At 41.9% G+C, this 16850-nt stretch overlaps 1 protein-coding gene across 5 annotated transcripts in view; it reads right to left on the minus strand.

Annotated features, from left to right (window-relative positions):
- Positions 1-15944, minus strand: part of LOC122541795 (AP2-associated protein kinase 1-like) — a 122217-nt gene extending 106273 nt beyond the window's left edge. For 4 of the 5 annotated variants that reach the window (XM_087982539.1, XM_087982542.1, XM_087982541.1 and 1 more), the window contains exon 1: positions 15766-15919. In XM_087982539.1, the coding sequence (XP_087838665.1) occupies positions 15766-15919 (154 nt within the window). Of the gene's footprint in view, positions 1-15765 lie in introns of all 5 variants that reach the window. The other variant, XM_087982543.1, reaches the window with a different exon arrangement.
- Positions 15945-16850: the final 906 nt, after the last annotated feature.

Here is a 16850-nt window from a genome sequence, read left to right on the forward strand (position 1 = left end):
CCTATTGTCTCTCTAGTTATTCTTTTTCCTTTAAGATACTTAAATGACCTCTTTGGATTCATCCTAATCTTCTCAACCAAGGATATCTCATGCCCCCTTTTCGCCTTCCTGATTTCCTTCTTCAGTAAACTCCTCAATCCCATATACTTTGCTATGGCTTCCCTTGATCCCAGCTGCCTGTACCTGAGCCATACCCCCTCCTCCTTTCTGGTCAAAGCCTCAATACCTTGTCCTCCATGGTTCCGTATTCCTGCCTACCTTGCCTTTCACCCTCACAGGAACATACAGACCCTGAATTCTAGCTATCTCACTTGGTGGAGGTACCTTTGCCTGCAAACAAATTACACCAATCAACCCCTGCAAGTTCCTGTCTAATTCCATCCAAACTCACTTTGCCCCAATTTAGAACATGAATCTGTGGACCAGTTTTATCCCTCTCCACAGCTGTTTTAAAATTAACAGAACTATGGTCACTGGTCCCAAAGTGCTCCCTCACTGTCACCTCAGTCACCTGTCCTGCCCTATTTCCCGAGAGTAGGTTAGGTTTTGCCCCTTCCTGAGTAGGGGCCTCTATATACTACTAGACAAAATTTTCCTGAATGCACTTAACAAGTTCGACCTCATCCAAGCCCTTAATGCTATGGCACTCTCACAGTATGTGGTAGGAAAATTAAAATCCCCTACTATGACAACTCTATTGCTCCTATTAGTCTCCCCAATCTCCCTGCAAATTTGTTCTCCTAATTTCATTGACTATATGGGGGCCTACAGCACAACCCCAATAATATCACCATCCTCTTATTTCTTAGCTTCACCCTCACTGGATGATGCTTCAGTTATTTCATCTGATTACTGTTGTCTTACTCACCTTAAATCCCCTCTCCTCTTTCCACCACCTCTATCCCACCTATAACACCTGCACCCTGGCACATTAACTGCCAGCCCTGTCCCTCCCTCAACCATGTTTCAGTAATGGCTATAATATCCCAATCCCACATACCTATCCATGCCCTGAGTTCATCGACCTTACCAGTCAGCCCTGGTGCATTGAAATTGATGCAGTTTAATCCAACAGGCGTTCCTCGCTCCATGTCATGCTCCAGCCTGATCTCTCTCTTCAACTTACTATTTCTGATTACCGTACCTCCTTCCAACTTCACGCTTGCCTCCCTGCTGCTGAGGATCCCACTCCCCTGCTAATCTAGTTTAAACCACCCCCCACCCACCCTTTGCAGCACTAGCAAACCTGGCCAAGGTATTGGTTCCCCTCCAGTTCAGGTGCAACACACCCCTCTTGAAAATGTAGTTAAAGCAGAATTAATTCTTTTAGATCAGAATTAGATAGTTAAGAGAGGAGATGGTCAGGAACAAGGAGATGGGATTAGACAATAGATCACAGCAGAATATACCACCCCAGACCTGATGCAGTAAACTGGCTGTTGCCCAACGATAACACTAATAAAATGCTGGATTTACATATTAGAGATAAAACCTTCCTTTACATGAATCAACACATACAAATATGACAATTGTTATCCTAGTCTTTATGAGGCAAGACGACTATCAAACAAAAAGTTTTAAGTAGCTAAGCTTGTTCTAAGTTAGGTGATCCCGACATATGGGATAAATCCTGTAAAACCTTTATTAGTCATTATTCAATGTTTTCTAATCTCATTTGCTTTTGAAGCCATTTAATATACAGCTTGTGAACTAGCCACAAATGATGGTAATTCTACTTTCATACATACTGTAATCAAGTGCGAAGACAATCTTCAATTCTCCAACTTATAGATATATGTTTTTAGTACACATGGGAAAAACAGCAGTATGAACAGCCAATCAGCTGCTTAGGTTAAAAGCAGGAAAAGATGTCACCATTTAATGAAAGTTTTGCAGATCTTGAGTGCAGCAAAGCATCCAAGATGAACAACTGAAAAAGGAAATCTACTCTACATTTTCCAAAGTCTTTTGACTTTTTTTGGACTTCAGTTTGAAGTTGCATCAGTAAGTTTACAGTAATTAATAAACTAGAAATTTTTGTTGCAAACGTTTCGTCCCCTGTCTAGGTGACATCCTCAGTGCGTGGGAGCCTCCTGTGAAGCGCTTCTGTAGTGTTTCCTCCGGCATTTGTAGTGGCCTGTCCCTGCCACTTCCGGTTGTCAGTTTCAGCTGGCCGCTGTAGTGGCCGGTATATTGGGTCCAGGTCAATGTGTTTGTTGATGGAGTTTGTGGATGAGTGCCATGCTTCTAGGAATTCCCTGGCTGTTCTTTGTTTGGCTTGCCCTATAATGGTAGTGTTGTCCCAGTCGAATTCATGTTGCTTGTCGTCTGCGTGTGTGGCTACTAAGGATAGCTGGTCGTGGCGTTTCGTGGCTAGTTGATGTTCATAGATGCGGATCGTTAGCTGTCTTCCTGTTTGTCCTATATAGTGTTTTGTGCAGTCCTTGCATGGGATTTTGTACACTACATTAGTTTTGCTCATGCTGGGTATCAGGTACTTCGTTCTCGTGAGATTCACGAGAGAAGAAAAGGATAACCAACTCCCATTCCTAGACGTGATGGTACAGAGAACACCGAATGGAGAATTCACCACAAAGGTATACAGGAAAGCCACACACACAGACCAAGTCCTGAACTATGAAAGCAACCACCCCAACACACACAAACGAAGTTGCATCAAGACACTATTCAAAAGGGCCACAACACACTGCAGCACACCAGAACTGCAAAAAGAGGAAGAGGAACACCTGTACAAGGTATTCGCCAAAAACGGATATCCTCGCAATTTCATCAACAGATGCCTAAGAGAAAGACAACGGAACGAGGACATGTCGCAACCCAAAGGACTAGCCACACTACCATACATCAGGAGCATTTCAGAACTGACAGCCAGACTACTGCGACCACTAGGACTTATAACAGCACACAAACCAACAGCCACCCTCAGACAACAACTCACGAGAACGAAGGACCCGATACCCAGCATGAGCAAAATTAATGTAGTGTACAAAATCCCATGCGAGGACTGCACAAAACACTATATAGGACAAACAGGAAGACAGCTAACGATCCGCATCCATGAACATCAACTAGCCACGAAACGCCACGACCAGCTATCCTTAGTAGCCACACACGCAGACGACAAGCAACATGAATTCGACTGGGACAACACTACCATTATAGGGCAAGCCAAACAAAGAACAGCCAGGGAATTCCTAGAAGCATGGCACTCATTCACAAACTCCATCAACAAACACATCTACCTGGACCCAATATACCGGCCTCTCCAGCGGCCAGCTGAAACTGACAACCGGAAGCGGCAGGGACAGGCCACTATAAATGCCGGAGGAAACACCACAGAAGCGCTTCACAGGAGGCTCCCAAGCACTGAGGATGTCACCTAGACAGGGGACGAAACGATTGCAACAAAAATTTCCAGCTCGGCGAACAGAACCACAACAACGAGCACCCGAGCTACAAATCTTCACCCAAACCTTGAATAAACTAGAAAGGATGTTCCTTCAGACTAACAAGTTACAGTGGCTGTGTTTCAGCAGATAACTGTTCTGGATTTTGAAGTAGTACTACATTTTGAATTCCAAAGCAGTTCATTGACAGGTAATGGCTCATATTACACAATGAGCATGTGTCACAAAAAGTCTTTTGAAAACACATTCTCTAGCTGATAAGGGATAATACCATTGCAAAGACCTAATTAAAATATTCCTTTTACTTACAAGTATTTCTGTTCCCTTCTTCACTCCACCTTAAAGTTTTAAACAGTCCAATTTTTCTTTAAATGATATGAATTTTACTGTAACAACCTTTAATGGTCAGTGCATTGAGTCTTGGTGTTGGGAGGTCATGCTGCAGCTGTACAGGACATTGGCTCGACCACTTTTGGAATATTGTGTGCAATTCTAGTCTCCTTCCTATCGAAAGGATGTTGTGAAACTTGAAAGGGCTCAGAAAAGATTTAAAAAGATGTTGCCATGGTTGGACGATTTGAGCCAGTGGGAGAGGCTGAATAGACAGGGGCTATTTTCCCTGGAGCATTGGAGACTGAGGGATGACCTTATACAGGTCTATAAAATCATGAGGGGCATGGATAGGGTAAATACTCAAGTGGGGGAGTCCAAACCTAGTGAGCATAGGTTTAGGGTGAGAGGAGAAAAGAGATAAAAGGGACCTAAGGGGCAACTGTTTTTATGCAGAGGGTGGTGCGTGTATGGAATAAACTGCCAGAGGAAGTGGTGAAAGCTGGTACAATTGCAGCATTTAAAAGGCATCTGGATATGAATAGGAAGAGTTGAGAGGGATTTGGGCAAAGTGCTAGCAAATTGGACTTGATTAGGTTATCCGGTCAGCATGGACGAGTTGGACCAAAGGGTCACTTTCCGTGCTGTACATCTCTATGACTCTAAGCTGAAATAGAGATCAACTAATCAATATCTATAGGCAACAACCACATTAAAAAGAGTATTCCCATTATTTTTTTAAAATACAACTGGCAACCCCACGACACATTAGGCCAGGATCATATTAAATGGCAGCGCAGGCTTGAGGGACTGAATTGATTACACTTGCTCCTAGCTCTTCAGCCTTAGCTTGAACTAATATACTGGCTCCCACATCATTGAGAATGAATACATTTACGAAGCCTCCTTCACCTATTGTGCACTAACACTCATTGATGCAGTAGGACTGAAATGCTTTGATTTGATCAGTTAGTCATGGGATCAACTAACTGCCAAATGCATGATGCGTTTGCTATGCAAGTGGTCCTGTATTGTGGATTCACCTGTTCAGAACTTCATTTTTAGATTAGATTAGGTTCCCTACAGTGTGGAAACAGGCCCTTCGGCCTAACAAGTCCACACCAACCCTCCAAAGAGTAACCCACTCAGAACCATTTCCCTCTGACTAATGCAGTTAACATTATGGGCAATTTAGCACGGCCAATTCACCTGACCTGCACATTTTTGGACTGTGGGAGGAAACCAGAGCACCCGGAGGAAGCCCACGCGGACACGGGGAGAACGCGCAATCTCCACACAGACAGTCACCCAAGGCTAGAATTGAACCTGGAACCCTGGTATTGTGAGGCAGCAGTACTAACCACTGAGCCACCGTGCCGCCCCTTTTAGGTCTGTCAAATGTCGCTTGGATTCTTGATTTGATGGAAACAGTAGACAAACATGCTGAGCCATGAGAGTACAAACTGCAGCAGAATATAATGCAGTTTGTACTCTCATGGCTCAGCATGGTCTCTAGCACTTTATGGATACGCAGCTTTGTTTTGTTAAATCTTTATGATTTTGTTCCAGTCAGTTGTACTGCAACCAAGCCACTCTTGGTAATAGATATTGAAGCCCCTCCCACTCCAAGTCCTCCAACCTTAGCACTTCTTCAAAGGGTGTATTACATGGAGGAGAAATGATTCATTACCTGAGGGAGGGTAGTGGGTGGTAATGAGCAAGAAGTTTCTTTGCCCATATTGGAACTGATGGCATTAAGACCTCATGGGGATCGAGAGTCAATTTTGGGACTCCCAGGACAACTCATTCCCACCTGCGTATACATGCATCACGTAATTTACTACTGTCTTATCAATATGGCAAGGTCTGAGACATTGACTGTAAGGTGTGATTCAATGTACAGCTGTCAGCTCATGCAAATATTAAGAAGGATGAGTGTGCATTGTCACACAGTAGACGAAGAAATATTAACATTTAAATGATTTCCCCATTAACTCAATGGTATAGATTTTGTAACAAGGAATTAAATTTTCTTCACAAGCAGTTCTTATGCAGTGAATACAGGCAGTAGTTTATTATCTGTGACAGGTTGAGGGTAGTAGGAGGTCGTCTAAATTAACAAGGTTATCTGCATAGAAGTGAAAACGGAAACCATTATGGAGTTGAGAAGTTTATTTGTATCTGACTTTCTCTACTTCCCCTTCTCAAAAATGAATTTTTTCATTATATTTAATCCCAATAGCATCAAGTGTATGGTCAGAACCACAAGCAGTCAGATAGGAGCCCATTTTAGATGTGGTCATATTAGTTAAAATACATGCAAAACAATATTTCAAGTGACTGTCTACATTTTGAGACAGAATCATAGAGATACACAACACAGAACCAGACCTTTCGGTCCAACTCGTCCATGCTGACCAGATATCCCAACCCAATCTGCTCCCACCTGCCAGCACCCGGCCCATATCCCTCTAAACTCTTCCTATTCATATATCCATCCAGATGCCTTTTAAAATGTTGCAGTTCTACTAGCCTCCGCCATGCCTCTGGCAGCTCATTCCATACACGTACCACCCGCTGCATGAAAACGTTGCCCCTTAGGTCTCTTTTCTATCTTTCCCCTCTCACCCTAAACCTATGCCCTCTAGTTCTGGACTCCCCCTTAAAATAGATTTTTAAGTCTTGGTTGTTTCAGAATACTGTAATTCAGAACAAAGTGAAAGAATTCTCAATTTACATCTCATTACAAAGAACACACTTGAAAGTAAGGTAAATGTAGAATATAAGTGGAAGAAAATTTACTTTTGGAAAATCTATATTGCACAATGAAAAACAGTTAAATTGACAAGCTATCAAACTACATTTATATTTAAGTCACTACTTTATTAAACTGTTTGCTTGCCTTCCAAAATTCAAGCAGTATGCTCTTTGATACACTGAATTCAACTGCATTGTAGGGTACAAGTTTCTGAAAACAAAGGAAGAACTTGAATTTAGAAGATTAGAATCCAAGCAGGTCAGCAATGATTTAGTATCTTAGCACAGAGGAATGTGGAGGCTGGTAGTGACATTATTTAAGGAAGGTGATAAGGAAAAGCCAAGGAACTATAGACTGGTGTGCCTGATGTTAGTGGTGGGTAAGTTGTTGGCAGAGATTCTGAGGTACAGGATTTGATTTCTTAAGTGAGTACAAGACAATTTTCTGATTCAATATGTGGATGTGCCAACGAGAGAAGGTGCAAAACTTGACCTACTCTTGGAAAATAAGGCAGGGCAGGTGACTGAGGTGTCAGTGGGGGAGCACTTTGGGGCCAGCAACCATAATTCTATTTGTTTTAAAATAGTGATGGAAAAGGATAGACCAGATCTAAAAGTTGAAGTTCTAAATTAGAGAAAGGCCAATTTTGACGGTATTAGGCAAGAACTTTCGAAAGCTGATTGGAGGCAGATGTTCGCAGGTAAAGGGACGGCTGGAAAATAGGAAGCCTTCAGAAATGAGATAACAAGAATCCAGAGAAAGTATATTCCTGTCAGGGTGAAAGGGAAGGCTGGTAGATATAGGGAATGCTGGATGACTAAAGAAATTGAGGGTTTGGTTAAGAAAAAGAAGGAAGCATATGTCAGGTACAGACAGGATAGATCGAGTGAATCCTTAGAAGAGTATAAAGAAAGTAGGAGTATACTTAAAAGGGAAACCAGGAGCGCAAAACGGGGACATGAGAGATAGCATTGGCAAATACAATTAAGGAGAATCCAAAGGGGTTTTATGAATATATTAAAGGACAAAAGGGTAACTAGGGAGAGAATAGGGCCCCTCAAAGATCAGCAAGGCAGCCTTCGTGTGGAGCCACAGAAAATGGGGGAGATACTAAATGAATATTTTGCATCAGTATTTACTGTGGAAAAGGATATGGAAGATATAGACTGTAGGGAAATAGATGGTGACAACTCGCAAAATGCCTAGATTACAGAGGAGGAAGTGCTGGATGCCTAGAAACGGTTGAAGGTGGATAAATCTCCAGGACCTGATCAGGTGTACCCGAGAACTCTGTGGGAAGCTAGAGAAGTGATTGCTGAACCTCTTGCTGAGATATTTGTATCATTGATAGTCACAGGTGAGGTGCCGGAAGATTGGAGGTTGGCAAACGTGGTGCCACTGTTTAAGAAGGGCAGTAAAGACAAGCCAGGGAACTATAGACCGGTGAGCCTGACCTCGGTGGTGGGCAAGTTGTTGGAGGGAATCCTGAGGGACAGGATGTACATGTATTTGGAAAGGCAAGGACTGATTCGGGATGGTCAACATGGCTTTGTGCATAGGAAATCATGTCTCACAAACTTGATTGAGTTTTTTTTTGAAGAAGTAACAAAGAAGATTGATGAGGGCAGAGCAGTAGATGTGATCTATATGGACTTCAGTAAGGCGTTCGACAAGGTTCCCCACAGGAGACTGATTAGCAAGGTTAGATCTCATGGAATACAGGGAGAACTAGCCATTTGGATACAGAACTGGCTCAAAGTAGAAGACAGAGGGTGGTGGTGGAGGGTTGTTTTTCAGACTGGAGGTCTGTGACCAGTGGAGTGCCGCAAGGATCTGTGCTGGGCCCTCTACTTTTTGTCATTTACATAAATGATTTGGATGCAAGCATAAGGAGGTACAATTAGTAAGTTTGCAGGTGACACCAAAATTGGAGGTGTAGTGGACAGCAAAGAGGGTTACCTCAAATTACAACAGGATCTGGACCAGATGGGCCAATGGGTTGAGAAGTGGCAGATGGAGTTTAATTCAGATAAATGCGAGGTGCTGCATTTTGGGAAAGCAAATCTTAGCAGGACTTATACATGTAATGGTAAAGTCCTAGGGTAAAAGTAGGAGACAGAAGGTGCTGGTGAAGAGTTATTTTATCGATTGAGACCTGTGACCAGCAGTATGCCGCAAGTCTCTAAATGCTTGCAAGAATTATGAAAAATCACAATCTTTTATTCAGAAACTCAGTAATCAATATAGAAGGCATTCAAATTGTTAAGCACTGAGGTAACCATTGTGTATGTGGGTTTTGGATAGAGTAGATGTGGAAACAGAGGATGAGCTATTTGTAGAAATATCCTGTTTAGTAATGGATACATGGGGTATTTGAAGAATAGCTGAATATTGTGTGTTCTGGTTCAACCAGAGTGAACAGCAAAGGTAAAGGTTAGAATCAGGAGCATGGGTGTTAAGACTTTTATTCAAGCCAAAAACAATGGAAAAGGTCAACTTTCAAACTACCTCCTGAACTTTCCAGTCCCCAACTCAAAAGTTAGGTAAGAAACAGGCAACAACAAAAAAAGAGAACACACAAATGCCAGATAGCAAATTCCCAGAATTTTTGCATTCAAACTGAAAATTGGCATCACCAATAGAAAAGATTAAATGGGTATGAAATGCATCAACATATCCTAGGAGACTGAACAAGGAATTCTGAAGCAAAAAAGCTGATGATGCAAAGCATGTCAAAACAAATACTGTTTGCCATAGCTTTTCTACATACTGTAACAGGAAATCAAGATCCTAAAATACTAACTACCATTGATTTTAGCACAGCACTTTAGTCCTCGTCTGGGCAGTTAATGGTATGTAATAATGCACATTCTAGCAAAGTCAAATGAGGGTTTTTTGATGGAGTGTAATTCTGGAGACTACAGATTCAATTACCGTGAAATATAAACTGAACAAACGCATCACAAATAGAAAAATAATTTTGTAATATTCACATTAGGTATTCTTGACATCCCTTGTGCAGCCAGGCTGCTATAGAATGGAGGTATTTTTCAACACTTAATTTTCATTTGATCAAGCAACTGTGCCCAGCATCTCAAATTGGAATCCTATAGTTGACAAATCAAAAATCACTGCTTTTGTACCAGTTATGATAACCTAAATAAATTCAGTAAAATTTGTGAAAACATTTTTCCTCATTCCAAAAATCTATCAATCTCACCATCATATATTTGCATCAACAGTGCATCCATAACTCTCTGAAATGAACTAAAAGATATATAAGTAATTACATTTCATGATCACCTATGCCACAGTTCGAAATAAGCATCTCTTTCACTAGAGACACATCAGCCAGTTTGTTTCTCAGGGGTGGGGGAACACTTTGCACCATTTACCCTAATAAGGCCTTATCACCTGATATTCAAGAATCAGGCTGAAGCTGAATATGAATTTTCATTATGTATACTGAAAATCTTATCCCTTACCCAAAACCTGGCAGTGCAATACACTGTATGAAGCCACATTTTCAGAATTATTTGAATGATCAAGTGGCATACAAGATTAAATTAGATGTAAATAAATGTAATTGATACAAATGGATATATAAAAAATTAGGATGTAGTGCAAGTAATAGTTGTTCCTATTCTTAAATCATTATCAAATTGCTCTGTAAATTGCATTCCAAAATAAAGGTGTGCTTCATTTAAGTGTCTTCTCTAAGGCTGCTACCTCCTAAGGAATTCTAAGAATATGAAAGGCATTCAGGAATAATTGGGAATGTAAAGTAATCAGATCAGCTACGATCACACTGAAATGATAAAGCAGGCTTGAGGGGTCCACTCCTGCTCCTAATTCATGTCTCTTGTACAATTCTGTCTTGTGCCCTATCTAGATCTCCATATCCTACTTAAAGTGCGCAGTTCAAGAGTTCTTAAGACTCATCAACTCTTGAATCATAGAATAGATCATAAGATCTTGACGTTTAATATTTTCTATACATTTCAACAAAATCTTGAATTACATTCACTTTGACTTAACATGGGCATCACCAGAGATGGCATATTTCATGTCCTGCTAACCTTTTGTACCCTGAACTTCTCAGTCTCCAAAGGGTTAAATTAATTTCCAATTAGAGGAGAACTATTGTTGTTAGATTCTTGGAAATCAAAATTAAATCATAACACATTTATTGACACTTTGAAATTACATTCTACCATTTTTATATCATTTTGCAACATACTGGGCTATCATCTGCACGATCTATAATGCTGTTTAAATTTATGTCATCAGCATATTTAGATATATGACTATTGCATAATGCAAGTCATTAATAATGAATGTGAATAATTGAGGACCAAACACCAATCCTTGTGGGACACCACAGGTCACATCCTGCCAATCTGAGTACCTACCCATTATCCCTGCCTTCCGTCACCTGCCACTCAACTCATTTCCCAGCCACATCAGTAATTTGCCCTCAATTACGTGGGACTTTATCAAGTGCCTTCTAGAAGTCCAGATAAACAACACCCATAGACAAAGCCCTGTCCACTACCTTAGTCACCTCTTCAAAAAACACCCAATGAGGTTTGTCAAGCATAACATACCTGTCCATGAATCCATGCAGGCTCTCCCTGATTAACTGAAAATTTTCAAGGTGTTCAGTTACCCCATTCTTAATTATACACTTGAACAATTACCCCACTACAGATGTTAAGCTAAATGATCTGTAATCCCCTGGTTTTCCTCTTTTGCCCTTCTTAAAACAGAGTGACATACAATTTTCCAATCCAGAGGAACGACTCCTCTACACAATAGGGAACTTTCAAAGATTACAGTTAGGTTGTCTACAATATGCTCCCTACTTCCTTTAACAGCCTCGAATGGAAACTAGCAGTTCACAAGCATTTGTCACTCGTTAATTCCGTAATTTCCTCATTACCAATGTTTTATTTATGGTCATCGTATGTGGTCCTTCCTCCAATCCTCTTAATTTCCTCTGGACGTCCAACAAGCAGTCCTCCTTTTCTACCAAAAAAATACTGAGGCAAATGTCTACCATTTTCCCAGTCACTGACAATATCCTCACTTTCAGTGGGCCAACACTGCTCCTGACCATCTGTTTTCCTTTTATGTAACTATAAATTTCTCATTGATTTTGATAACCATGGCTTTCTTTCATAATCCCTTTTAGTAGCTCTTAGAACCTGCTTTAACACCCTTTGCTGGTATTTGTATCTTTCCCATTCAGCAGGATCTATTCTGTTTTTGGCACTTTTGTAAGGTTTTTCCTTTAGTTTTATGCTGTCCTTGTCTCTGTAATTGTCAAGGCTTTTTTTGTTACTGTGAAGTTTTTCCCTCTCAGGCGTATAAACTGGTTTTGTATTGCGTAAAATGTTTCTTTAAATATCCACCACTGTTCTTCAGTTGCTCTGCCCATTACTAGACTTTCCCAGTTTACTATGGACAGGCTCTGTCTCAATACGCTAAACGTCAGCCTTATCCAAATCTAGAACTCTAATACTAATTCATGTTTTTCACTTTCAAATGCTATACTGAACTTGATCATCTTATGTTGATCAAGTTCAACAATTAAAATGTTCATGTACAAATAAGTTGTGAATTAAATCCAACTTGTAACTCATTACCAAATCCAATATTGCTTGTCCCCTTGTTACATCCAGGACACATGGCTGTAGGAAACTACTCCAGACACACTCTAGAACTTCACTATCTTTATGACAGGTGCTTGTTTGCCTCTCCCAATCTAGCTGTAATTAAAATATCTAAATTCCATGTAATCTAACCTTGCTAAACAGTCTACCATGATGAACACCTTACTGAAGTCCATATACAGAGGAACATCGATTATCCAACGGACACGGGCAGAGAGTATTTCATTCAGTTAATCGAATGCCGGATAACAGTCAGCCAAGCATCGGGTCCTTGCGACCTTGTTCGGATAATCTGAAATTCAGCTAATCAAATGCCGGATAATTGAGGTTCCTCTGTAGATCACGTCCACTGCTCTACCTTCATCAATCTTCTTTGTTACTTCTTCACAAAACTCAATCAAGTTAGTGAGACATGATTTCCCACACACAAAGCCATGTTGACGATCCCTAATCAGTCCTTGCTTTTCCAAATAGATGTAAAACCTGTCCCTCAGGATCCCCTCCAACAACATGCCCATCACTGATGTCAGGCTCATCAGTCTATAAGTTCCCTGGCTTTTCCTTACCACCTTTCTTAAATAGTGGCACAACATTAGCAACATTCAGTCTTCCAGCAACTCACCCACAACTATCACTGATACAAATGAGAGACCCAGCAATCACTGCCCTGGCTACCCACAGAGATCCCAGCAATTTATCCAACTTCATGCATTTTAAGATGTCCAGCACCTCCTCCTCTGTAACATGGATATTTTTCAAAATGTCGCTATTTAATTACCCAAGTTCTCTATCTTCCATGTCCTTCACCACAGTAAACACTGATGCAAAATACTCATTTAGTATCTCCCCCAGCTCGTGCAGTTCCACACTTAGGCTGCCATGCTGATCTCTCACTAGTTACATTAAGGACAAAAAGTATCCATAGAACACCTTTGGATTCTCCTTAACTCTATTTGTCAAATCTATGTTATTTCACATTTGTGAAATTGTATATCTTTTTGATAATTTAGAGGATGGAGGATTAGCTAACCTACAGAAAGCAGAGAGTCAGCATAAATTAGTCTTTTTCTGGTCGTCACGTAGTAACTAATGCGGTATCACAGGATTCACTCCTTGTGCCCCAACTGCTTACAATCTACTTTGATGCAGGGATGGAGGGTACTATAGCCCAAATTTGCAGATGACACTAAAACAGTTGGAAAAGCAAGTTGCACCGAAGAAATTAAAAAATTGCAAATGGATATAGATAGGTTAGGTGAATGGGCCTAAGCTTGGCAGATAGAGTTTAATGTAGATAAATATGATGTTATCTATTTGGTTGGAAGAACTGAAAAGCAACTTATCAAAATGAAGAACTTCAGAGTGCTTCAGTACAGAGGGTTCTGGGTGTCCTCATGGATGAATGACAGAAAGCTGGTATGTAGGTACAGCAGGTAATAAGAGAAGCAAATGCAATTTTGGCATTTATTGCTAAAGGAAGAGAGAATAAAAGTAAGGAAGTGTTGATGCAACTGTATCAGCTATTAGTGAAACCATACATTGGGACAGTGGTCAGCACAGCTGCCTCAGCATCAGGAACCCAGGTTTGAATCCAGCTTTGGGTTACTGTCTGCATAGAGTTTACATGTTCTCCCTATGTCTGTGTGGGATTCTGCCAGGTGCTCCAGTTTCTTCTGACAATCCAAAGATGTGCAGGTTAGGTGGATTAAACATGGAAAAATGTCCCTGTAGTGTCCAGGGATGCACATGCTAGGTGGATTAGCCATGTAAAAGTGGGGTTATGGGAAAAGGCGGGGCTAGATGGGTCTACATGGAATACTCTTCTGCGGGTAAGTGCAGGCTCAATGAGCTGAATGGCCTTTTTCTGCATTGTAGGGATTCTACGATTCTACACCTGGAATAATGTACACAGTTTTGATTTCCTTGAGGAGGTGTAGATGCATTGGAGGCAGTTCAAGAAGATTCTCTAGACTGATTACAGAGCTGATAGATTGTCTTACTCTCTGGAGTCAAGACAGAGATCTAATAGAGGTATACACAATGCTAAAGACTTTTGACTAAATAGACGTAGAAAGGATGTTTCCTCGTGGGGCAATCTCAAATGTGCAATCATTTTAGGATAATGGGTAACAGATTTAAAATACAATTGAGGAGAAATTAGTTCTCTCAAAGGGTCATGAATTAGAGTATGGTGGATGCCAGGGCAACTTGACTTAATTTAGTTAGTAGAGTTGAAGGGTTATGGGGAGTGAATGGGCAGGAAAGTGGAGTTGAGATCGACAGAAGATCAGCCAAAAATGGCAGAGCAGATTTGAAGAGTTGCACTGCCTACTCCGATTCCTTGTTCTTATCCTTTTAGCAACATAAAAAAAGGTAATCAGCCACGACCAGACAAATCAAAGAAATAGTGCCAAATATTTGGAAACCAATGGTAATAGAGGGTTAAAGTTGAAAATCAAACTTTGGCCAAATACTAATCAAGCAACTTTCCAGCTTCAATCTCAATTTCACACCTCCAACACTCACTTTACTTCATGCAATCTTTACGTATCCTGGGTTTAGGGTTTCAACAGAACAGTGGAGCTTTTTGACTATCACCAAACCTAACCTTGGAGAAATAAGTGATTACAAACATCTGTTCTTTTAAAAAACTGAGAAGTTGCCCATTTACTTCACGCAGTCTTAAAAGGCATTTGACTTTGGAAAGGCGAATTATTTTTTAAAAAGCTGAACAACCATATTTTAAATAGCAATACACAATTTTCAGAACAGAAACGGGCATTGTTTCTGAAACAGATTATGTTTATCAATGTTAACAGCCTCTTCCTCTCTCTCTCCCAGCAACCTCCCCCCCCCCCCCATCAACACTTCCTTTCATTCCTTTCTGACTCAATTACTTCTCCAACTTAGCTTCAACCACAGTAGACAGTAAGCAAGTTTCACAAGCTAAAACTGGGTAAACAAGTCTCTGAATTCTTTTACATGTAAGACACTTGATTCTGAATAACGCATGGCCCCCAGGACAAGTGAAAAGAAACATCCTCTATCTCCACCTCGAGCCTACCAATCCTAATTTGAAAACACATCCATCAGGTCGGTCCACTTGACCCTTCTAGGAAAGTGACCCAGATTATCCAGCGGTGGATTTTGGTGGGGTGAGAAGAAAAACTGTTTTTTTTTTTGAAAACGTGTTAAAAATAGGGAACTTACTTTATGTGAAAGGACATCGCGTTGAAAAAACAAGTCCAAAACTGGAACCATCTCTTCCCGAATGTTTATTCAGGATATGTCAATGACAGACTTGTGTCATTGAGTTGAGGCTGTGGGGTTGACCATTCATTGACCTTTCTTCGCTCCCCTCCCCCTCTCCCTCTCCCTCTCCCCCCGGACAGGTGACAGCGTAACGGATCTCCGTTCCAGAACGCGAGCTCTGTGGTTTAAAGCCCTCCTCGCGCGCGGGGCGGAGGCTCGTGCCTCTCGGATCGGGGCAGATCCTCATGCCCCTTCCCACCACCACCCACTTCGCCCCGCCCAAGCCCCCCCTTAAGACACACACACGCCCCCACCCCCATACCTTCCGCGATCAGCTCTTCCACCGTCACCTGGTAGCGGCCCACCGCGTACACTTTACCCTGGAACGAGGACCACCCGCCGGCGCTGCCTGACTGTCCGGCCGCTCCGCCAGCTGCGGCCGCACCTTCCCTCCGGGCGTCGAAAAACTTCTTCATCCCCAATGCCGTTGGGAACCGTGTGCGTATGTGAGACAGAGACGGAGAGGTGCTGGTCGGTGACTTCTCTTCCTCTGTCAGTGTAAACTCGTCGATTGCATGGTGACCTTCATCCAGCTGGACGGCGATCTCGCTCTATCTCTGTCCCCGAGTCAGGTAAGTGTCCTCTGCTGTGTTTTTCTGTGAGAGTGTAAGGTCCCACATTCCACTCCCTCCCGCCAGCTACCTGGCGGACTGAGCTGGTGGGAGGAAAACATGCGGCAGGCGCCAGCCCCGCCCCCTCCCTCCAGCCGGAACCGGAAACGGAACCAAAAGCAGAACCACGCTCCTGAGTCAGCGTTGGTAGCCAGGGGATGTGTTTAAGACAAGGTATTGCTATCCCATTCTGCTCTTTTACATAGGAAGATTACATACCTCTTTCGCCAGGAGCTGAGGAAGAAAACAGGCTTGGAATCAAGTGTTTAACTTGGAACAAATATTTACCAATCTTTACTGTGAAATAAAGGATTGTGGATGCTAGAGATTGAAACAAAGCAGAATAGAAATTGCAGGAGAAACTCAGCAGTGCTGGCAGCCTCTGTGGAGAGAAAACAAGTTAATGTTTTGAGTCTCATGAACTCTCTTCTAAACCAAATCTTCAATTCGCCAACTTTTAATGGGAGCTCTCTCTTTGTTCCCGTTTGTGTCGTCTGTGCTTTCCACCCCCCCCGTGCTGGAGGAAGGAGTGGGTAAGGCACAATCAGGTGGGATAGTAGGAAACCCTCGAGGACATCCTCAAAAGCTTCCCTGAAGACAAAAATCCCTGTCCCTACTAGCCTGTTGGATTCTCCTCTCTAAGGCCACCCAAACCAGAGAGAGACTGCAAGTGTGCCAGTCATCTCAGACAGTTGCCTGGAGGCAACACACAAAAGGTTATAGGACTGCACAAAAA

The sequence above is a fragment of the Chiloscyllium plagiosum genome, unplaced genomic scaffold (assembly GCF_037043375.1).
Source record: "Chiloscyllium plagiosum isolate Xiang-an unplaced genomic scaffold, Cpla_swu_hap1 HiC_scaffold_43, whole genome shotgun sequence".
In the NCBI taxonomy this organism is placed as follows: Eukaryota; Metazoa; Chordata; class Chondrichthyes; order Orectolobiformes; family Hemiscylliidae; genus Chiloscyllium; species Chiloscyllium plagiosum.